Here is a 22188-nt window from a genome sequence, read left to right on the forward strand (position 1 = left end):
TAATTTTTTTTATGATTGTGGAAAGCACAGTCTGAATTCACATTTCAAAGTAGGTATCATGAGAAGTGTTTTCTGTATTTGTTAGAAGAAAGGAGTATTAAAATGTCAATAAAGCATCAGTTACTTAGCAATTTATACAAACAATTTTATATTTTATCTTTTTTGCAGCAAAAGATAAGGGGGAAAAGAAACTTTTTGGCTTTGCGTTTACACCATTAATGAGGGATGATGGCACCACACTATCTGATGATATTCATGAGCTTTACGTGTATAAGGTACAGCCGTTAATTGCTCCCTATATATTATAGTCCTACTGTCAGTTCATAGCATAATTCTGTATGACTTGGCTGCAATCCTAACCACACTTTCCTGAGAGTAAGCCCTATTGAACAAAATAGGACTTTTGAGTAGACCTGGTTAGGATTGTGCCCTATGTGTAAGTAAATGTGTAATAGCACAAAATGAAAACCTACTTACCTAACTAAGGGTGCAATCCTAACCCCTTATGTCAGTGCTTTCCAGCACCGGCATAGCAGTGCTGATGGGACATGTGCTGCATCCTGCAGTTGTGTGTCACTCACAGAGGCCTCCTCAAAGTAAGGCAATGTTTGTTCCCTTACCTCAGAGCTGCATTGCCCTTATGTCAGTCCTGAAAAGCACTGACATAACGGGTTAGGATTGCATCCTAAGTGTTTGAATGGAACTTGTGTCACATTATTTCACTCCATTACAAATTGTGAGATGTTTCAGACAGATAGACCATCACAGGTGCCTGTGATCAGTATTTTAATTCATGTATTTAGATTTGTATTCGGCTCAATAGTTGGCAAGTTTACAAATTTAAATGAAAGGAAAAAGAAAAAATGGTCAAAAACAGTTTTTAAGACTCCAGTGCTTCCCCACCACCAAAGCAGCTGCACCAGAAAGGCTTGGGCTGCATTCTGGGGGAGGGAGCAGACTTGGAAGCTAGGGAGAGGTAAGAGAAAATATTTTCCCTTCTTCTGGGTAAGCCGCCCAGTCTCCAAAGGAAGAAAGTGCTAATGGAAAGTGTGCAAATGGTTGAGCTGGCAAGGAAGCTAGCCGAATGAGTTCATTGGGACCATCACTGGATATGCAGTTGGTTGTTTGCCAGAATGTCAGTATACAGTGCGTACCTTTATTTTGATTTACTTATAGATAGCTGGGGTGATGTTCATAATACTTGAGAAGGAAACAGCTAATTGAAACTGTCATGCTCTGGGTTCCTTATTCTATGTCCTATAAACACTCCAGTAGAGATGTTTTATTCTTACCAGGTATATCCTTGTTGTTTATAAGGAAGTTAATTAAAATGGAAAACACATGTATCTTTTTAATGATAGCATGACAATATAAATCAGGGGTTAGCAACCTTCTTTGGCATATGGGCCGGAAGCCATGTCTGTGAGTGGATGACAGGCTACTGCATTGTGATGCCACTTCCATTCAGCGATGATCTCATTACATCATAATTTGAACTTCTGTGTTGCTGAGCTCTGCACAGAGCTCAACTTCACAGTGATGGTGAGCAGGTTAAGGCTGAGCAGCACACGGCAACCCAGCTCTCCAGTCTTTTCAGCATGAACGCCATAGCAGCGCCATGCTGAAAAAGATCATGAGACTGCTGCTGCCTCCCACCAGCATAATTATCCACAGCTACTGACTTGTAGCCTAGCATGTTCCTCCATCACAGGTACAGGTGGCAAATCCTCCCACCCAATTTGCCACACACCAGCTGTGCTCAGCCCCACAGATTTCTGGTGCTGTTTGCCACCCCCCACTTTCCAGGGTAAAGTGCCACCAGTCTCTCCACTGCAGGCTGGGCCAGATGACTTTGGGTGGTGGCCATGGGTTGCCTGCTCCTGATCTAAAGTGATGTCTTAGTTTAAAAAATTCATTTTCTGAAGTATAAACTGATGCATGTTTTGTATACAGGATGTTCATATAGGAATCGATTCAGCCTTATATCTTTTGGCTATTGACAAAGCAATTCATCTAGCAATGTAGCAAATAAATTGGAGTAAAATTAATTTCTTTTGTCTCCAGTGTGATGAAAATAGCACATTCAATAACCATGCATTGTACCTGGGTCTGCCATGCTGCAAAGAGGACTATAATGGTTGTCCTAACATCCCTTCAAGCCTGATTTTCCAGCGTAGCACCAAAGAGTCTTTTTCAGTCTCTACACAGCTCTCCTCTACCAAACTCACCCAGAATGGTACAGTAATTTTCACTTCAAAATTCATGAAATAAAAAAAGGCTGAGGGATGCTTTATATTTTGTGTGTGTGTGTGTGTGTGTGTGTGTGTGTGTGTGTGTTCTGCTTATCCAAAACACCATCTGTGGTACTCTTTAAAAATTGGATACAGATTCATATCAAAGGGGGCTCCTGACTGATAGTGGCTCCTTCCAGAATGCTCATGTGTTCAGAAACTTAGGGCACAATCCTAACCTGTAGTTAGGCCAACCCAAGTCCCTTGGGCTGGCCTGGGAGGGTCGCAAACATGCTGTAAAGCATGTTTGTGCCTCCACAAGGGGAAGCCAGGCCGGCACTCTGAGGAGAGCCGGCCTGCGGAGGCTGACAGAAGCCTCCACGCCGGCTTCCCCTCAGATGCTTGTGTTGGCCCCACTGGGCCGACACAAGTAGAAAAGGGAGGCGGCAGGGAGGAGGAGGGAGGGGGCGTTCCTGGGCAGGGGGAGGGCAGGCAATGGGCGGCCCCGGGGGCAGGTGGGGAGCAGGAGGCGGGGCTGGGATCCAGCAGTTATGCCGGATCCCAACCCCTGTTCCCGGGGAGAACAGAGCGGCTTCCAGCCGCTCCGCTCTCCTCTGACTTGTGCCACCTCCAAAGGTGGTGCAAGTCTGAGGAGACCCATTGGGCCAGCAGCCCTTACCCAGGGGTAAGGGGAAATGTTTCCCCTTGCCTCTGGCTAAGCTGCTTATGAACCCTATCCTGCTCTGGATACAGCACAAGCCTCCTGGCTTGCCTGTTCCAGCGCAGGATAGGATTGCTCCCTTAGTGTCTATGGATATCTTATGAAGCAGACCTGAACTACAAAGTAGAAACCAATTTCAGCCTAAAATTGTCGTCCCATCCCCCCCGGGTATTATCTTCTCTAAATTCCCAGTATCATGTAATCGTTTTATTGTCTTGACCACAGGTCATAATAAATTAAATAGATAGTTGTAACAAACTTAGGGCCCAATCCTATCCAACTTTTCCAGCACCAACGCAGCTGCTGGAATGCAGCCCCAAGGTATGGGGACTTTGTTCCCTTATCTTGAGGGATATCTTATCTTCCCTTGTGATTGCCTCCCCACTACAGGATACAGTGCACGCCCATTGGCACCACTGCATTGGTACTGGAATGTTGGATAGATTGGGTCCTAATATATGTAGCATGATAAAATACAAATCTATAATGAAACAAATGCCTCAAATTGTTGAGAGAGTCAGGAGCAATCTGTCACATAAATGTTCATAAAACATTATCTTGAGCTTTCAACTGCTGGAGGTAAAAAAGCATTTTTCCATGATCACTGTTACAGTGAAAGATTTTATTTTTATGTAGTAAATTGAATCTGGACTCAGAGTGTGTAGGAAATAAAAGATGTGATCAGCCAGGTCAGTCACTGGTTGAAGGCCCAAGCCTATCGGAAGGCCTGCCTGCATAGACTTTATTTTAAAAAAGACTTTTTCATTGGAATTTGTTATTTAAACATTACGTATTTGAGGATATTGTGTGTCTTCACCCATTCTGAAAGATCCTAACTACTTATTTTAATTTATTATATATTATTCAATGCTGGTGGACTCAAGGAGGGATACAAGGTGCTCCTATTCTTAAGGCATTCTATAAAAATATGGTCACAGCTGCTATATGGTAGAAAAGTCTGGGTATATAGTGCTTATTCTAAATTATAAACTGCAGAATCCAATGCTGGTGATTGTTAGAAAACTCCTATGTGCAGCTATTGTTTTTCTATAAGCTGAAACCAGTTTGTTGCCGATTCAGAATACCTTTAATTTTAATTCAATAATTTAAATTGTATTGCATTCAAATTCCTGAAACGTTGTCTGTAGGAGCAGTCTTCTGGGTGCTGAAGGTAACTATTTTGTAAAATTCCTTTAGATCAGTGGTTCTCACACATTTAGCATCGGGACCCACTTTTTAGAAAAAGAAACTTGTCGGGACCCACCCGAAGTGATGTCATGACCGGAAATGACATCATCGAGCAGGGAAATTTTTAACAATCCTAGGCTACAATCCTACTTACACTTACCCAGGAGTAAGTCCTATTTACTATCGTTGTTAAAAGCATATGCGTAGTAGTCTGTTAAAAGTACAGGTCTGTAACATTTCCCCAAATGCAGTCACATGCTATGGTAGCATCAAATCTATTAAAAATAAAATATTGAAATGAATGGGAACCCACCTGAAATTGGCTCGCGACCCACCTAGTGGGTCCCGACCCACAGTTTGAGAAACACTGCTTTAGATTTTTCTTAGCACGTTTATTTAAATTAGAACCCATAATTGCCACTACACAGTTTAGAAATTGATTTGAAGAGTATTATACTCAGCAGGATCTTTCTCTGCTATGTAAAGTGGGCAGCCCAATCCTACCTAACTCCGGTTATACTTGGCGATGCAGTGGTACCAACATGGCATCTTCTGTATCCTGCATGTATTTGGCATGATGAGAATTCTGTGAAGGAAAGCAACACTTGTTTCCTTCCCCCAGGGTAAACTCTTGGTGAGCTTGGACCTGCGTCAGCAATGCTGTTGGTGCAAGTCCACATTTGACCAGAAAAGGCAGATTGGGTCTGGGAAGCGGGTTACAATTCAGCGGGCTTAGCCTCATTGAGTAAGGGCCCTATCCAAAGGGCCACTTAGGGCGCAATCCTAACCCCTTATGTCAGTGCTTTCCAGCACTAACATAAGGGCAATGCAGCTCTGAGGTAAGGGAATAAACACTCCCTTACTTTGAGGAGGCCTCCATGAGTGACACCCAACTGCAGGATGTAGCACATATCCCATATCACCACTATGTCAGTGCTGGAAAGCACTGACATAAGGGGTTAGGATTGTGCCCTTAGGCACTTTTGTGCCACTGTGGGAGTTGGCAGGCCAGCATACAGAGGTGTGCTGACCTCTGGAGGCTGAATCCAGCCTCCATGGTGCTGGCTTAATGTAAGTTTGCACCAGCAGCAGGCCACCAGCACAGGGGTCGGGGGAGTGCATTTCAGGGGTGTTCCAGAGTAGCGGGAGGGGCATTGGGTGAGCTGGTGGGAGGACTGGGCCTGGGAGAGGTGTGGGACCAGGACCCCGGACTTAGGCCATATCCTGACCCCCCCCCCAGGCTGCATGGCCTACCATTGGGCTACTTGAATCTGCTTAACCTCTTTATGTGGCACAGATCCGAGTAGCTCCATTCGCTGCCCCATTTCTCAGGATAAGGGGAAGTAATTCCCTTAGTTGCGCTGCAGCCAGTCCCAACCCTGCTTTGAATGCAGCACAGGCCAGGCGGCCTGCCTGCTCCAGGGCAGGTTAGGATTGGGCTGCCCATCTCATAGAACTCAGTGGCAGTTACTTCTGAGTAGTCATGTATATGATTGTGCTGTGAGGCTAGCTTTACACATGGATGCCTAGGCTTCTTTAATATCTACATGCCACTCCTCACCATGCAAAGTTATGAATGTTCAATGCAGAATAGCACATCTTTTATTTCCTGCATACTCTGATCTTTTGTTAAGGCACTTCTTCTTTATCTCAGTGTTTTGCCAAAAAGTCAGGCTTCTTTCTTACCAGTAATTTCAGCAAATACCCTTCATGGCTGTTATAAAAACACTCCACATATTCATTATTATCTGTTTGATTGTGCTGTTCATAAAGAGGCTAGGCTTAATTTTTTTCTTCCTTTTCCAATATGTATGTGTTCATCCCCACCAGTATGGGAGGGGACAGTCACCTATTCAGTGCCTTGTTTTAAATGCATGTTGATTGCTCTCTTCTGTTTTGACTAGACTCCTCATTAGTTTCTCTTTCTGTCCTGATGTGTGTTATAGCTTCCTGCCTAAGCAGCCATGAGCAATTGCTTCTCTTTTTTCATTTTGCAGCATATAAATGCTTCAATTAGCTACTCTCTGAATGAGTTTGCTTTTTTTACAGCTCTGCTCACATATTGTACATACAATGCCATTCATTATTCTTTCGATAATTTACAGTGGACCTGCTTGCTCTCTTAAAATGGAAGGCTTATCCAGACCGTGTAATGGATATCCTAGGAAGACTGAGGCACGTCAGTGGTGAAGAAATTGTTAAGGTACTGAGTCGACTCTAAGTCATTTGTCACAAATGTCAATTTGTTAATACAGTGGTTCCCAAAATTTTTAGTACTGTAACCCACCTCATTCTCCACAATGGGTCGCAATGTGATGTTCACCCTTGCTAATTGGGTGAGAGGCATTTTTTCAAGTGGGTGCTCCTCTTTTATTTAGCAGGGGGAGAGTAACTGGCCCTCCTCACCCCAGCAGTGTCTTTTGTAGTGACTGTCTGCTGGTGTTTTGCATCTTTTAGATTATGAGCCCTTTTGGGACAGGGAGCCGTTATTTGATTTTTCTCTGTAAACTGCTTTGTGAACTTTTGTTGAAAAGTGGTATATAACTACTGTTAATAATAATAATGTCACACCTCGAAGCTTTCCTGGAAGCCTCAGGCGGCCGCTTCCTGGTTGCGACAGGTCCATGACTGTCCCATTAGCCTCTGTGGGCCCCAGAATGCTCATGAAAGCAACCAGAAGTTGTGGGTGCCAACTGGAAGTTGCTTCCAGTTACTTCCTCAAGGCAAAAAATCCAAACTTCACATATAGGCTTATGGGGTCTGAGCTGTCTACGACAGCTAAGGAGACAGCTAGTGGACAGCTCGATGAAAGTGTCAACCCAATGTGTGGTGTCAGTGAAGAAGGCCAATTCCATGCTAGGGATCATTAAAAAGGGGATTGAGAATAAAACAGCTAATATTATAATGCCATTGTACAAATCGATGGTACAGCTGCACCTGTTCAGTTCTGGTCCACACGTCTTAACAAAGATATCGTGGAACTAGGAAAGGTGCAGAAGAGAGCTGCCAAAATGATTACTGGGCTGGGGCATCTCCCTTATGAGGAAAGGCTGCAGCGCTTGAGGCTCTTCAGTCTAGAAAAGAGGCACCTGAGGGGGGATATGATTGAGACATACAAAATTATGCAGGGGATCAATAGTATGGATAGAGGAATGCTCTTTTCCCTCTCACACAGCACCAGAACCAGGGGACATCCACTAAAATTGAGTGTTGGGAGTGTTTACCCAGCTTTGTGGAACTCCTTGCCACAGGATGTGGTGATGGCATCCAGCCTAGATGTCTTTAAAAGGGGATTGGACAGATTTCTAGAGGAAAACTCCATCACAGGTTACAAGCCATGATGAGTATGTACAGTCTGAAATTAGCTGGTCGCTCATTATGAGGGCTGGGTAGGAACTTTTTTCTGTCATCCGAATTGGCCATGGATGGCAGTTTTTTCGCCTACCCCAGACTGGCATGGGAGGGAAGGTATATTCAGTAGGCTTCAAGCGTTAAAAATTGGTCATGGTGTTTAATAAAGTAGCACAAGTTAAACCCAATTGCAATCTGATGTCTTTGCTGGGGAGTGTGAGTGTAAACAGAATGCTAGAGGTGGCTATTTGACTCCAGGTAGATTGGCAAAACTGTATGAAAATGTACCAAACAGATGTTGGAAGTGTAAAAGACAAGAAAGAACATTCTATCACATGTGGTGGACCTGTACAAAAAAGAAAAATTATTGGACTTTGATACACCAGCAAATGCAGTTGATATTAAAGGTAAATTTACAAATGAAACCAGAAGCTTTTTTGTAGGGAATATTGGATGATTTGATTCAGAAAGACTATGAAACTATGTTTTTATATATGGCAACTGCTGCAAGAATATTGTATGCCAAATACTGGAAAGTTCCAGAGATACCTGTATTGGAAGAGTGGTGGTTAAAGGTATTGGATTTGTCAGAAATGGACAAACTTATAATTCTTCTTAAAGACAAGTCAGTAAAATCTTTTATGGACAATTGTAAACCATTCATGGACTTTCTGCATGTTGAGGGGAAACTGGGCCAAGTGATCTATGGTTTTGTTTAGTAGATAGGAGTTAATTTTTATGTTTTTTAATTTTTCTTTTTGTGTGGAAAATGTACTCTCTGATAGGTGTAGATTGTGTAAGATTTGATAATTAATTTTTTGTATGATTTTGTAGTAGAACAAAGAAACAAAGTTCGAGATCTCCGCACTTGTCACATAACTTGTAATGTCTTTAATTTTGTGTGTGTTTGCTTTTAATAAAACTAAAAAGTATATAAAAATAAAAAGAATGCTAGAGGTGGCAGCAAAATGCAAGTATCTTGTTGTATTGTGTGCTCCCTGAGGCATTTGGTGGGCCACTGTGAGATACAGGAATCTGGACTAGATGGGCCCTGGGCCTGATCCAGCAGGGCTCTTATGTTCATTCTGAGGTTTGCTGAGGCCATTGTAGTGGGTTGCAGACCCAGCACAACCCAGAAGCTGTCTCCAGAGGCTCCCAGGAACGATTTGCAGTGCAACACTGATCATTGCATCACGACTCACCACACTCAGCTCATGGCCCACAGTTTTGTAGTTGCTGTGTTAGTAATTTACATTGTTCAAGAAAATAAGCCAAGAAAGTTACTTCCTCCTATTTGACTGTTAAATACAGTCAAATAAAATACACATGTGATTGCCTTATGCCCAAAACTAAAAAGAATTATCAGTCAATGGGAATTAGATTTGGAAACATCAGCCCCTGAATCTTCTGCTTCTTCTTGCACAGTTCTATCTAGTAATGCAAAATGTGTGGAGAGCGATGTGGAGAGGTTGGGAAGCTTGGTTCACGGTGGCCTAAAATCTTACATTTGGTACCATGGGATGTTAACTGGGAAGACAGAATGATGAGAGGGCTGCAGTTTTTAGCAGGTAAACATACTCCATAGCATTTTGTTTCAGCCAGAGCACTGCATCAAAAATCATTTAACAAAATTGTTTGTTTGTTTACTTTATTTATACTCCGCCTTTCTCCCCAAAGGGACCCAAGGCGGCTTACAACAATGATTAAAAACACAATTAAAAGCATGATTTAAAAACAAGATAAAAACATATTTACAACAAACATCTTAAAAAACAGCAATCAGATAAAGTGTATAAAGAGCAAACAGCTTCTAAAAGGTTTCTATTCTATACACTTTCTATTTATTTATTTATTCATTCATTCTACTTGTATCCAGCCTTTCCCACCAAACTCCCAAGATGACTTACAAAAACATTGAAATACAAATAACTATAAAATATATAATAATAAATATTAAACTGCATAAACAATTGTGCCTCAGCATCTGGGGGGGATCCAGCTTACATCCAAAGGGTATAGGCTGAGTAAGGTGGGTGAAAAAGCTGCTGGTGACAAGGTCTGACCTGTATAATACAATATTTAAAAAGCAGCAATGGCAAGCAGCAGCTATTAAACCATCAGTAAATAATTAATAAAAACACAAGTAGAACCAGCAGTCATACCCCTAAAAATATTCTGCTGGATTCAGAAGGGTTTTTGAAAGAGGAAAGTCTTTAGGCCTCAGTGGAAGGCATCTAGAGAAGGAGAAGAACATAGGAAGAGCCCTGCTGAATCAGGCCAAAGACTCATCTAGTCCATCTTCCTGTATCTCTGGATATTCTGGGAGCATACAGAAAACAAGATATCTGTATCCTGTTGTCCCCAACCCCAGAGTAAGATCCAGCAGCCACTATGTGTCAACTCTGACTTGTGCAATCTCAACTGCCATGTTGCTCTGTGCGGGCAGATCAGGCCCGGGAAGGGGGTTTGAAATTGATATGTGCTGCTGCCACTGAACACCGCCCCCCCCCGGGCCTGATCCACCCATTTTCCTCCTAGTTCCACTTCTGCCCCATTCCACCCTCTATGCTGGGCTTACCTACTCTGGTGGGCCACCAGTGCAGGGGGAGAAAGTCTCTGACATTTCCTCTGGCTGCTTGTGCTGCCACAAAGTGCTTTGTGGCTGCTTTTTGACTGTTCCACCAACACTAGTCTTCCATAGGATTGGGCCGTTAATTTTCATTTTGAATTCTGAGGATTGTCTTGAACATATTTCCCTTATTCATAATACGAGTAAATAATTAAAAGGCCTGTTTTGACAGAATTGTTTATAAAGACATGTCAAATGAATCTTTGTGCCTTTCTAGTTCCTGCAGGATATTCTGGATACATTGTTTGTGATTTTGGATGACAACACAGAAAAATATGGACTGCTGGTTTTTCAGTCTCTGGTAAGCATAGACGCCTTCTAATGGTTAAACTCTACTTGCCTTTTTTCATCATTTCCCATGGTCTGTATGAGAACTGTAATTTGTAATTCATTTACAAGAGGGTCACACTGAATGTGGCAAGGAGAGGGGCAGCACCTCCCGAAGTGACTTGCAAAAAGTAATTGTTTCCCTCTTTTTCTCCATTGTTTGGTGAAATTTTGCAGAGTATATATTTCTTTGCTCAGATCTCTCATCACCCATGTATTTGTTTGCGCACTGTCCAATGAACACTCGAGACACAGACATGGGAGAAAGGGCCACTTTATTAGCAGTTATAATACAGAAGGGGAGGCTGAGACCTGCAGTTGCAGTGGCAGCGAAGTCCCTGAGGTGCAGAGACTAGACCACTGGGTGGCACCAGAATCACATCTGTCCCCTGGCTGGCCAAGCACCCTACTCCAAGCCATGCCCCTTTCTTAGGCGGCTCAGCTCATCCAGGTCTATCCCGTAAGGAGAAGGCAGCCAGACTGTCAGCCGTGCTGCCTCGAGCCGCTGAGCCTCTGAGGCGGACCCCGCAGTCCTGGCCAGGGCCCCACCTATGTCCTCGTGCCGCTGGGCCCCTGAGGACTGCAATTGGGTTCTGCCCTGCCTATGCTGCCTGAAGGTGCACACCAACGTCCATATCATGCCTTCCAACCCGCACCACCTGCCCTCTGAAAGTGACCAATGAAAAAAGGAAGAGGAAGGAAAACCCCCCAGACCCTTGACAGTCTGGGGTAGGCGAAAAAGCTACCCGCCATTGGCCAATCCTGGCAGGCAGCAAAAAATTCCTACCTGGCCCCAAACAGCGACCAGTAAAACTCAGACTGCTGTAAGGGTGGGCACACCAACATGCAAAGGAGGAAGATGGCTGGGTGCTGTTGCCCTAAGAGCCCTCTGATCCCACCCAGCTCCAGTCCTCCAGTCCCCTCCCAGGAGAGGAGACTCTCATGTTGCAAGTCGGGCTAAACAAACCATGATCACCCTGCTTAAATTGGGAGATCTGCAGTGTTTATGTATCTGCAGTTGTGCAGATTTTTCATTATATGTGTTCACTATTCCTAAACTTTTAGCACAATCGTATCCAACAGTAGTGCTGGCCGAGTGTGTGCTCTGCCAGCGCTTGCTGTCGCAAACTTGCCATAAAACATGTTGTGACAGTGCACCAGTTAGGAGGAATACAGGGAAGACGAGAGCCTTCCCAACGATACCAGTGTGAGGAGCAGTGCCCACTGGAGCAGGTAATCTATGCGCTGAACAGCATAGGCCACAGTGTTTCTCACACTGTGGGTCGGGACCCCGTAGGTGGGTCGCAAGCCAATTTCAGGTGGGTCCCCATTCATCTCAATATTTTATTTTTAATATATTTGAGTTGATGCTACCATGGAATGTGACTGCATTTGGGGAAATGTTACAAACCTGTACTTTTAGCAAGCTACTATGTATATTCTTTTAACAATGATAGTCAATGGGACTTACTCCTGAATAAGTGTGGGTAGGATTGCAGCCTAGGATTTTCTGCTTGATGATGTCACTTCTGGTCATGACATCGCTTCCAGCGAATCCTGACAGATTCTCATTCTAAATAGTGGGTCCCAATGCAAAATGTGTGAGAACCACTGGCATAGGGGAAGGGGTATACAGGGTAAGGTGAGTTCGGCAACAGGGCTTAGGAGAGGGTAGGATTGGCAGCGCTAGCACATACTATATCCTGTCCCCCTTCCCTGACTCAATCCAGCTACATGGATCAACTCAGACATAGCTAGCATAGGTCCAAGTTCAACCATTGCACAGGCTGGGGCTTACCCCAGGGCAAGGAAACAAATATCCCCTTACCTCAAGGATAACTTTCCACTTGCCCTGTACCACTGTGTTAGTGCAAGCAAGTTTAGGTAGGATTGGGCTGTTTGTTTCCTATGTCTGGTATACATGGAAGTCATTTTTCTAAGTTGGAATGAAAAAGGTTATAAAAATCATTTTATATCGTTTCATGTATTGGTATATGAGACATACAAACAAAAAACGATAGTACTAAACAATACAAAAAGCTTACATAAGCATTATGTCCATTTTAACATTGATTGGAGGTCAGAAGGTCAAAAGGACAGAATTTTTACTCTTGACAGAGGCATCGTCATGAACTAGTATTATTTATATTAATAATTCTAACATCACCAGACCTACATTAGTTTATACTGACTGATTAAATGGAGGGAGAGCTCTGCAGTGTTGTATTACCAGTTTTATAAAAATTGCTAATTGGGTAATATACGATTCGTCAGTTCCATTCAGCAAATGTTGTAGGACAAACTTATTAGAACATCCTGGAAATCTTGAGAGAATTGGGGTCTAGGTGGAGTAAACAAATATCATTATATAAATCGCAGTGCAATAGTATGTGGGTCAGGCATTCTACTGACTTGCTGTTACACGGGCAAAGCCATGCTTCATATGGGACTGCACTTAATCTTCCAGTTAAAATATTCGAGGGGAGCATGTTGCACCTCACTAGAGTGAAGGCATGTCAGTCCTGTGAATTCTTCAGGAAAGAAAGATAACTAGCCATTCCCAGCACAGTTGGTAGTAAACTAATATATAAAGGGGAACAGTAAACCAATATATAAAGGGGATTTCATGCTGCATCATGTAATATTTGTTGCTGATGGTCCATCTTCATTGGCAATCTTTCCAATGTGGCTCACACTCACTCCATGTTTTTTGGTCTAGTGAGACTGTTGTCCAGTGTGGCAATCCCTGTGGTTTAAATGACCTGGAAAAGGTATCTGACCAGTGAGTAGCTGGTCAGCTGGGGGTTCTTTTGATGTAAGGGATCCAGTGCATGATTCTGGTGCTCCATCGGTCATCTGTTCAGTGGATGAGATGTCCTGCCTATCTGTACTTTGCGGAAGCCATGTACTCGAGTGGGTCGCAGATCTTGGATTCTTGCCAGAGATCTTGTCTTCTGAGACCATGTTGCCATTGCTTTTGCTGGTTTGTCCTGAGGAGACATCTTTCAAGTGCCCAGTGGGCACTTTGCATGTCTGTAACTATGGTCTTGTTATCGACCCATGTTTCAATGACATAGCAAAAAAGCCGGAAGTACTACGGAGTCAAACAGGTGGGCTCTCAGCTGTGAATCCTGGATCTGACTGGTGACTTCTCGGATTGATCCCGTGGCAGTCCATGCACCTTTCCTTCGTCTCCCAATCTCAATTGTTAGGTCGTTGGCCATGTTCACTTCACGTCCCAAGTAGATGTAGCTGTCTACTTTATCCAGGGTGGTACCACAGAGTTGCATGTTGCCGTTGTTGCACCATTGGTTTGTCACCGTCTGGGTTTTCTTCATATTCATCTCCAAGCCAATAGCTTTGCCTACTTTATTTAGCTCGTTCAGCATCTTGTTCATCTCTGTTTTATTGTTGCTGATAAGCACGATGCCGTCTGTGAAACGGAGGTTTGAGAGCTTCTTTCCATTGATCAGCAGACTCTTATGGTCCCAATCATGTTGGCTCATGGCATACTGAAGGACTGAGGTGAAGAGCATTGGGAAGATGGTGTCGCCCTGTTGGACTCCTTTTTCAATGGGTTTGCGCAGCTTGCAGTCAAATAATTGTATGGTTGTTGATGTCCCAGTGTTGCATTGTTCTAGGATGTTAATGTACAACGGGTCCGCTCCAATGTGCAGGAAAGAGTTGAGGACAGTGCTGACTTCTACTGAGTTGAAGGCCTTTTTGTAGTTCACGAACATCAGTATAAACAGCATCGTGTACTCTAGGCATCGCTCGATCAGCTGGGTAATGGTATGGATATGATCCATGCAGCAGAAACCCTTTCAGAAGCTGGCTTGTTTCACTGGCTGGTATGTGTCCAATGTTGACTCCAGTCGGTTCAGGATGATCTTGGTAAAGACTTTGTAGGGGATTGATAGCAAAGTGATTGGCTGGTAGTTGCCGATGTCTTCTTTGTCACCCTTCTTGTGGATCAGGACAGTTTTTGAGTTTTTCCATTGGTCGGGGATATTCCCAGTCTCAAGGTAGGAGTTAAAGTGGAAGGCCAGCAGTTTGTAGATGCTTTCACCTCCTGCTCTGAGAAGGTCCACAGAGATTCTGTTGGGTTCCAGTGCTGTTCTCTTCTTCAACAACTAAGTGACTTTCTTGACTTAACAGATGAGGTTGGGCAGTGGCTTCTTGTCTGTTGGAGAGGGATACCTTGGAATAGGCATAGTGGATCGGTATAGCTCTGTATAGAAGCTCACCGCAATGGTTCTGTGTCCGCTCCTGCAGTTCTCGGCCTTCCAGTGCTGTCCTTCAGGCGGGTGGTAATGAGTCACTGGTTGGTAAGGTTTCTTCGACAGCATTTCAGACTACTTCGCTGAGCAGCAGTTGAGAGGAGTTTCTTCTTCCAGTACTCATCAATGGATTCTTTAACGGCAACGTGGCAGGCCTTATTGATGATGGTCTTCTGCAAGTGTGTGGCTGCTGGATCTCTTCTGGTTTCTCCTTGATGGTTCAGAAGTTCCTTGGCTTTTGCATTCAGCTGTCCTTCTTCTAAGTTCTTCATGACTTTCTCTGCACAGTGGGTGAGTCCCTTGGCCAGCTCTTCGTAGTCTCTTGTGGGGTCCTTGATCATCTTCCATGGATAGTTGTTGATTGCCAGTTCCAAAACTGCCTCGTTGTATTGAGGGCGGCGGATTGGAGCTTGACGGTGAGTGACACATTTGAAGAAAGCGGGCAGTGAGGTGGATCTTGGCAAGAAGGAGCCGGTGATTGGATCCACAGTCAAAGGAAGGCAGAATGGTAGTATCCTGGAGACTCCATGTACGGTTGGTCAGGATGTGGTCTAGCTCCAAATGGGTAGATCCAGTAGGGCCTTCCCAATTCCATCTTCAATGTTCTGGCTTTTCATAAAGGGAGTTGCCATGGAACAGGTTGCATGAGGACATCAGGTTTAACAAACAGAAGCCGTTGTCATTCTTTGTTCTATTTCCATGTTGGCCCAGTCTCCAGTTGCTGTCTGTTCCATTGGCTATGATGGCATTGAAGTCTCTGCATATGTACTTGTAATAGAACTTCTCCTTCTTGATGATGGCCTCGAGTTCAGAGTAGAAGGTGTCTTCCTCCTCTTCTTCAGTGGCAGAGGTGGGAGCATAACAGTTGATGATGGATACCAGCGTCTTCTGCTGGGTCCGTAGTCATAGTACAGTGAGGTATGGGTTGAGGACTTCGTGGGAATGGATGATTGCTTGTTTTCTGGATGCACAAGGAAACCAACTCCTCTGATGTTTTTCGTGCTGACCTTTTCACCCATGATCAGCAACTCTCCATAGTCCGTCTTGCGAGTATACACGGTTTTCGCCTTCGTTTTTTGTGGGCAAGCATCGTATTTTATTCTTCTAGCCTGGGGGAGAAGCGTCCTGAGGTCAGCGTCTGAAACCAGTGTTCACCAGTTGTATGTACAGATGTGTAGGCTGGGTAGGGGTCAGCTGCATTATCTTCTTATTTGTGAGTGTTCGGGCAGATTAGGGTGGCCTGGATGTCCCAGAGTGCCTTGCTGGGGCTATCCAGAAGCCGCTCGTTCACACACTAGCAAGCTAGTGTGATACTGAACTGCGTGCCTGTTTGTGTCATTAGCTGCTTCAAGGGATAAGTCCCTGTCCACGTTGCCACCCCTTCACCACGTTGAGGTGACACATGAAGGGGAGTCTTTCTTTAAGGAGCTTAAACACCTGAAACAGTTGAAGGAGTCCAAAGCAATACCCATGGTTTTAACTTTCTGTAAAAATAGTTTAAATTCAAAAAGTGGAAAAGGATAGGATAACATGCCCTTAAGAAAGGGATCATACAAATTTTGAGACATACAAAATTATGCAGGGGATGGACAGAGTGGATAGGGAGATGCTCTTTACACTCTCACATAACACCAGAACCAGGGGACATCCACTAAAATTGAGTGTTGGAACAGACAAAAGAAAATATTTCTTTACTCAGCATGTGGTTGGTCTGTGGAACTCCTTGCCACAGGATGTGGTGATGGCGTCTAGCCTGGACGCCTTTAAAAGGGGATTGGACAAGTTTCTGGAGGAAAAATCCATTATGGGTTACAAGCCATGATGTGTATGCGCAACCTCCTGATTTTAGAAATGGATTATGTGAGAATGCCAGATGCAAGGGAGGGCACCAGGATGAGGTCTCTTGTTATCAGGTGTGCTCCCTGGGGCATTTGGTGGGCCGCTGTGAGATACAGGAAGCTGGACTAGATGGGCCTATGGCCTGATCCAGTGGGGCTATTCTTATGTTCTTATGTTCTTATCATTATTTGATATGTAACAGATATGTAAGAGATCCAAATCCAAAACCTAAAAGAATGAAGCCAGGATAAAAGAATTGCCCCACACAGGGCTTTTTTTCTAATGGAACGCACCGGAACGGCGTTCCTGCACCTTTTTTATGCAGACCTCCCTCCCCCGCAGGAAAAAATGAATGGAGCCCTATGGAAAGTGAAAGTAAGCCGTAGCGTGCATTTACTCATGAGTAGGCGTACTTGCCATAGTCCATCAGAAAGGGCTGGCTGAGAGGAATCCAACGACACCAGAATGGCCCCAATCCAATGAATGCAGCCTCCCAAAAACACCCGAGAATGTCCCATCCCTCCAGCTGCGAGCCTGAGCCAGAAATGAAGCCGCATGGCCACGTTTACTCACTAGTAGTCCGTCGGAAAGGGCAGCTGAGAGGACCACAAGGACATCAGCATGGTCCTGATCCAATTATTGCAGCCCCCAAAAACACAAAAGGAAGAAGGAGGTCCCTGCCTCCCTCCCAGCTGCAGTCTATTGAGCCGTATGGAAAGCAAGCAGCCTCACGTTGTGTTTACTCGTGAGTAGGCAGACATGCCTTGGCTGTTGGCCAGGCCAGGGAAAGGGGAATGTGAGGACACCAAGATGGTCCTGATCCCATGGAGTTGGAGATACTCCAGAAGGCAACCTCTTCTTCCCCCCCCCCCCCACTAAAAAAGACAAAAAAGAGGCTTCAGGTGGTAAGGAGAAAGTTTTCTATTTTGCACTTACAAAGCCAGGCGGGTCTTTATCTTGATCTGCCTGAAATAGAAGAACTTTAAACTGGGTACTGGGGAGGACTGGAAATCTCACTGATTCTTTTTTGAGGGGGGGGGGGGTTATTGCAGGCAGGCTACAGAGTAAGCTCCATTGACCACTATGGGACTTACTTCTGAGTAGACACGCATACTGAGTAGCCTGAGTAGGCTCTCAGGCTGCAATCCTGTCCTTACTTTCCGGGGAGTAAGCCCCATTGACTACAGTGGGACTTGCTCCTGAGTAGACATGCATAGGCTGGGGCTCTTGGTCTGCATTTGTCCAGTGTTCTTCTCCCCCTCCATGCACTTTTCTTCTGCAGCATCCAGGCTGATCTGCTTGTCTTCTTTATCCCAGTCTGTTTCTGCAGCAGATGCTGGCCTGGCAAGCCCGGCCCTAACCAACTTTCCCGCACCCATCCAGCCACCCATCAGCCCAATCCTGTCCACACTTTCCTGGGAGTAAGCCCCACTGACTCTAATGGGACTGACTTCTGAGTAGACATGCCTAGGATTGGTCATCACCACATCTTGTGGCTGCAAATTCTATACATGTGTGTAGAACTTTCTTTGGACTGTTCTGAATCTGTTGCCCTCAATTCAGTGGCTGAATTTTAGGGGTTGGAACACTGAGTGTCTGTGGACATGGTGATAAATACAGTGGATAGGGGGATGCTGTTTTCCCTCTCACAGAACACCAGAACCAGGGGACATCCACTCACACTGAATGCCTGTGGAACTCCTGGCCACAGGATGTGGTGATAGAGTGGGCAGGGGGATGTTCTTTTCTTTGCACCAAGCATGTTTCAGTGTCTTGAGCCAATAGAGGGTGTGTGACCACATGATTTTTGATCCATAACTTGTTTATTAATCAATTAATTAACCCATCTTTTGTGCCCCCTCTCCCCTGTGTGCTAATTGATTTGGGTTCAAACAAATCTGTAGAGTAATGTAATGTAATCATTTTTTATATTTTGCCTTCATCAATTGTTTTAACCAATATTTATTAAATGTTTTAAAAGTTTTAATTACATTTTTTGGTTTTTACATATTTGCAAATACATGCAACAAGCCTTGATATAATCCTTGGTGTGCGCTCCCAATGTGGTCCGTCTTTTTTTGTTCTTCTCTCTTGAAGATCTCCCCCATTTTCTAGTTCTTAAGTAGTTGGGGAATGGGGATTTAAAGAGAGAGAAATGAGATGAATACATAAATGAAATAAATAAATAAAAGATTTATTTTATTTTAAATAAATAAAATATTTTATATATTTATATACATATTATATATTTATATACATATTAAATAAAATATTTTATTTTAAATAAATTTAAAAATAAATAAATAAATAAAAGATTAACAAGTTGTGAGTTCCTGCACCTTTTTTTTTCCTTTTTTACAAAAAAAGCATTGGCCCCACATATGAAAAAAAAAAATGGAAAATTGTCTGAGATGTCAGGTTTGCTAAATTAATCATGGCTTGATGGTGAATTGCCCAGGATGGCTGGTAATGAAAGTAGACTCCAAAATACTTGCTGGTAGTTTTACCATGTAGATTCCTAAATACTTGCTGGATACTTCTACCATTAAAAAACTAAGAAAAAGGTTTCCACCTTTTGCCAAATACTACTATTTTAGATTTATCATAGTTAATAGACAGCTTGCAGGAACAGTAATGGATAGTTTTTATTAGGCATTTCAGTCCTACCTTGGTGTTCTGTCCCAATTTTCGACTCCTGCCGACCACGCCAATTTGTCCCATCCAAATATCTCAACTCCCTTCTAATGCCCGCTTTTTGGCTAATTAACACCCTCCTTTTCCAAGAACAACAGCTGCGGTGTGCAAAGAAATGAATACAGAACTCCTTATCTATAGCAATTAACAAGAATTTATTGCTACAAACACAGACACTCCCTGCAAGTCCTCTTGTCCAGAGGCTTTCCCTCCCCAAAACTCCACTTAACTCCGGGGGTAACGTCTGAAGCCTCCAGTCCTAGTCCAGTGTCCAAAGCACAGTCCAGTCTTCCCAATTCAGTCTTCTGCAGCAGAGTCCCTCCTCTCCAGCAGTGTCTTCTCCAGCAGAGTGTGTCCTCCAGCAGGGTCCTGGCAGTCCTCTCTTCTGTGTCCTCCAGCAGAGTTCTGGCAGTCCCCTTCTCCCAGTGTGGGTCTGTCCAGGTTTCCCTCTGGGTCAGCATCCTGCTCTGGTCCTCTCTTTGCTCCTTCTGAAACTGCCTTTTATCCTGCAGCCCCTTGTTAAGTCCAAATTCAGCTCAGCTGTGAGCTACCTTGTTAAGTCCAAATTAGGCTCAGCTGAGCCATCTCTTCAGTCCATGTCCATTCAAAGTCCCATCAAGGTCAGTGAAGCTCAGGTGTCCATCAGAGTCCCGTTGGCCTTGATTGATTACAGCTGTGGAGCCAGCCCTGCCCTTCCCAGAGCTGTCTACCAGCTGTCAAAACATGGAATCACTGTCAACACCACATCATCCACCTGATTATCTTCTGATCTTCCATTACACTTGGTAAGGGAGAGTAACACCATATCATCAGCAAAAAGCAAAATGGGTATGGTAAAAATACCTAGTCGAGGGCAATGGCCATCTATACTTTGCAGGAATGGGGCAAGATCATTTGTGAACAAATTAAATAAGATTAGAGCAAGGGTACATCCCTGTTTCACACCTTTGTTCGAGATAATTGGTCCTGAGAATTTACCATACTGGTTTAATCTAATCCTGCAAGAAGTGTTGAGGTTTAAGTGTTGAGGTGAAAAGTGTTTAAAAAAAAAAAAAGTCTATTGTCAAGGCCAGCATTTGTTAGTTTTGCCCATAATAAATCTTTGTCAATAGTATCAAATGCAGCTTTCAAATCTAGGAAAGTAGATTAAAGGCAGGATTTAACTTGTTTTACCTGTTTGGATATTAAGTGAGATAGTAAAAGACAATGGTTCAAAGTGCATTTACCAGCTATAAAACTTGCCTCTTCTGGGCCAAGAATATTTTGGTCCCTTTATCCAGAGGAGCAGACAATCGAGTAGGTGGCTAGTGTAAACCTTACCCATCACTGATAATAGGCTATTTGGTCTGTAGCTCCCAAGGAGCTTTTTATCTCCCTTTTTGTAAATAGGGACAATCATGGATTGGGTCAAGGAGGTTGGCAACATACCAGTATTATTTACTAATGTAAATAAATAAGTCAAGAGTGGCATCCATGTTTGTTTTGAATAGATCAGGTGGAAGTTTATCAGGGCCAGAGGCCTTGCCAGCTTTCAGTTTACTAAGGAGTTCCTTTACGTCCTGGGTTTTGACTGGCGGCCAATCAGGAGTATTTACAGGCAGCTCTAAGGTGCTAGCTGAAGGGGGCTTGCTGTCATAAAAATGGCACAAAAATATTGTTCCCACGTTAAAGAGGGAATTGGAGGAATAAAAAAGATCCCTTGTTGAAAGGAGACTGAAGTAATTTTCCAAAAACCAGTGGTATTTTTGGTTTTAAAGGTATTAGTTCCCAGTGAGCCTTGATGAGCTGCACCTGGTTCTGTTTAATACCTTCAGACAATTGACTTTTCAAAGCATAATATACTGATGGCAATTGTGGACTTTTAGATTCTCTAAAATGGCTATAAGTTAGTTTGATACAAGTTATACTGGGCCCCTTCTTGCTAGTCTTGCCTTATTTGTAAAAAGTGGAGGTTAATGTTAATGTTGGCAACCTTCAGTCTCGAAAGACTATGGTATCGCGCTCTGAATGGTGGCTCTGGAACAGCGTCTAGTGTGGCTGAAAAGGTCAATTCGGGAGTGACAATCCCTTCCACACTGGGAGCAAGTGCAGTCTGTCCCTGGTCTGTCTCCCTGGCTATGGGCCTTCCTTCTTTGCCTCTTTGCCTCAGACTGTTGGCCAAGTGTCTCTTCAAACTGGGAGAGGCCATGCTGCACAGCCTGCCTCCAAGCAGGCCGCTCAGAGGCCAGGGTTTCCCACCTGTTGAGGTCCACTCCTAAGGCCTTCAGATCCCTCTTGCAGATATCCTTGTATCGCAGCTGTGGTCTACCTGTAGGGCGCTTTCCTTGCAAGAGTTCTCCATAGAGGAGATCCTTTGGGATCCGGCCATCATCCATTCTCACGACATGACCAAGCCAATGCAGGCGTCTCTGTTTCAGCAGTGCATACATGCTAGGGATTCCAGCTCGTTCCAGGACTGTGTTGTTTGGAACTTGGTACTTTGATTAAAATTCTAATATACAGTGAAAGGGTAAATGATCACTCATGAGTGTTGTTCCCACCCAGAAGTGGGTTACCCATGATATATAGGGAGCGAAAACAAAAGATAGTCAATTACAGTAGACTCCCTGAGACAGACAAAAGTAAACTCCCCTCCATTATCAAAAACATTCAGCCCATTAAGCCACGTTAGAGCTAACACGAAGCTAACGTTAAGCTAACACAAAGTCTAACAACTAACAGCAAAATTTGTCTGTCTTTGGAGTTTCTTGGCCATGAACAAAAGTCTGGCAAGGAAGCTTCCTCATAGAGGTCCCATGCTTGTCTACAAACCTCTGGCCAAGGCCCCACTCTCACGTTCAAATCTCCCGCTATAAGCTAGAGCAGTGGTTCTCGCACATTTAGCACCAGGACCCACTTTTTAGAATGAGAATCTGTCAGGACCTACCA

The 22188-nt window shown here is 44.0% G+C and overlaps 1 protein-coding gene across 5 annotated transcripts in view; it reads left to right on the forward strand.

Moving 5' to 3' along the window:
* DOCK3 (dedicator of cytokinesis 3) overlaps positions 1–22188 on the forward strand; it is a 282465-nt gene that overhangs the window by 128925 nt on the left and 131352 nt on the right. For all 5 annotated transcript variants that reach the window (XM_066613546.1, XM_066613549.1, XM_066613547.1 and 2 more), the window contains exons 17-20: positions 169–275; positions 2065–2236; positions 6246–6343; positions 10338–10421. In XM_066613546.1, coding sequence (XP_066469643.1) covers positions 169–275; positions 2065–2236; positions 6246–6343; positions 10338–10421 — 461 coding nt within the window. The remainder of the gene's footprint in view (positions 1–168; positions 276–2064; positions 2237–6245; positions 6344–10337; positions 10422–22188) is intronic.

This window comes from Tiliqua scincoides, chromosome 2, assembly GCF_035046505.1.
Source record: "Tiliqua scincoides isolate rTilSci1 chromosome 2, rTilSci1.hap2, whole genome shotgun sequence".
Classification (NCBI taxonomy): Eukaryota; Metazoa; Chordata; class Lepidosauria; order Squamata; family Scincidae; genus Tiliqua; species Tiliqua scincoides.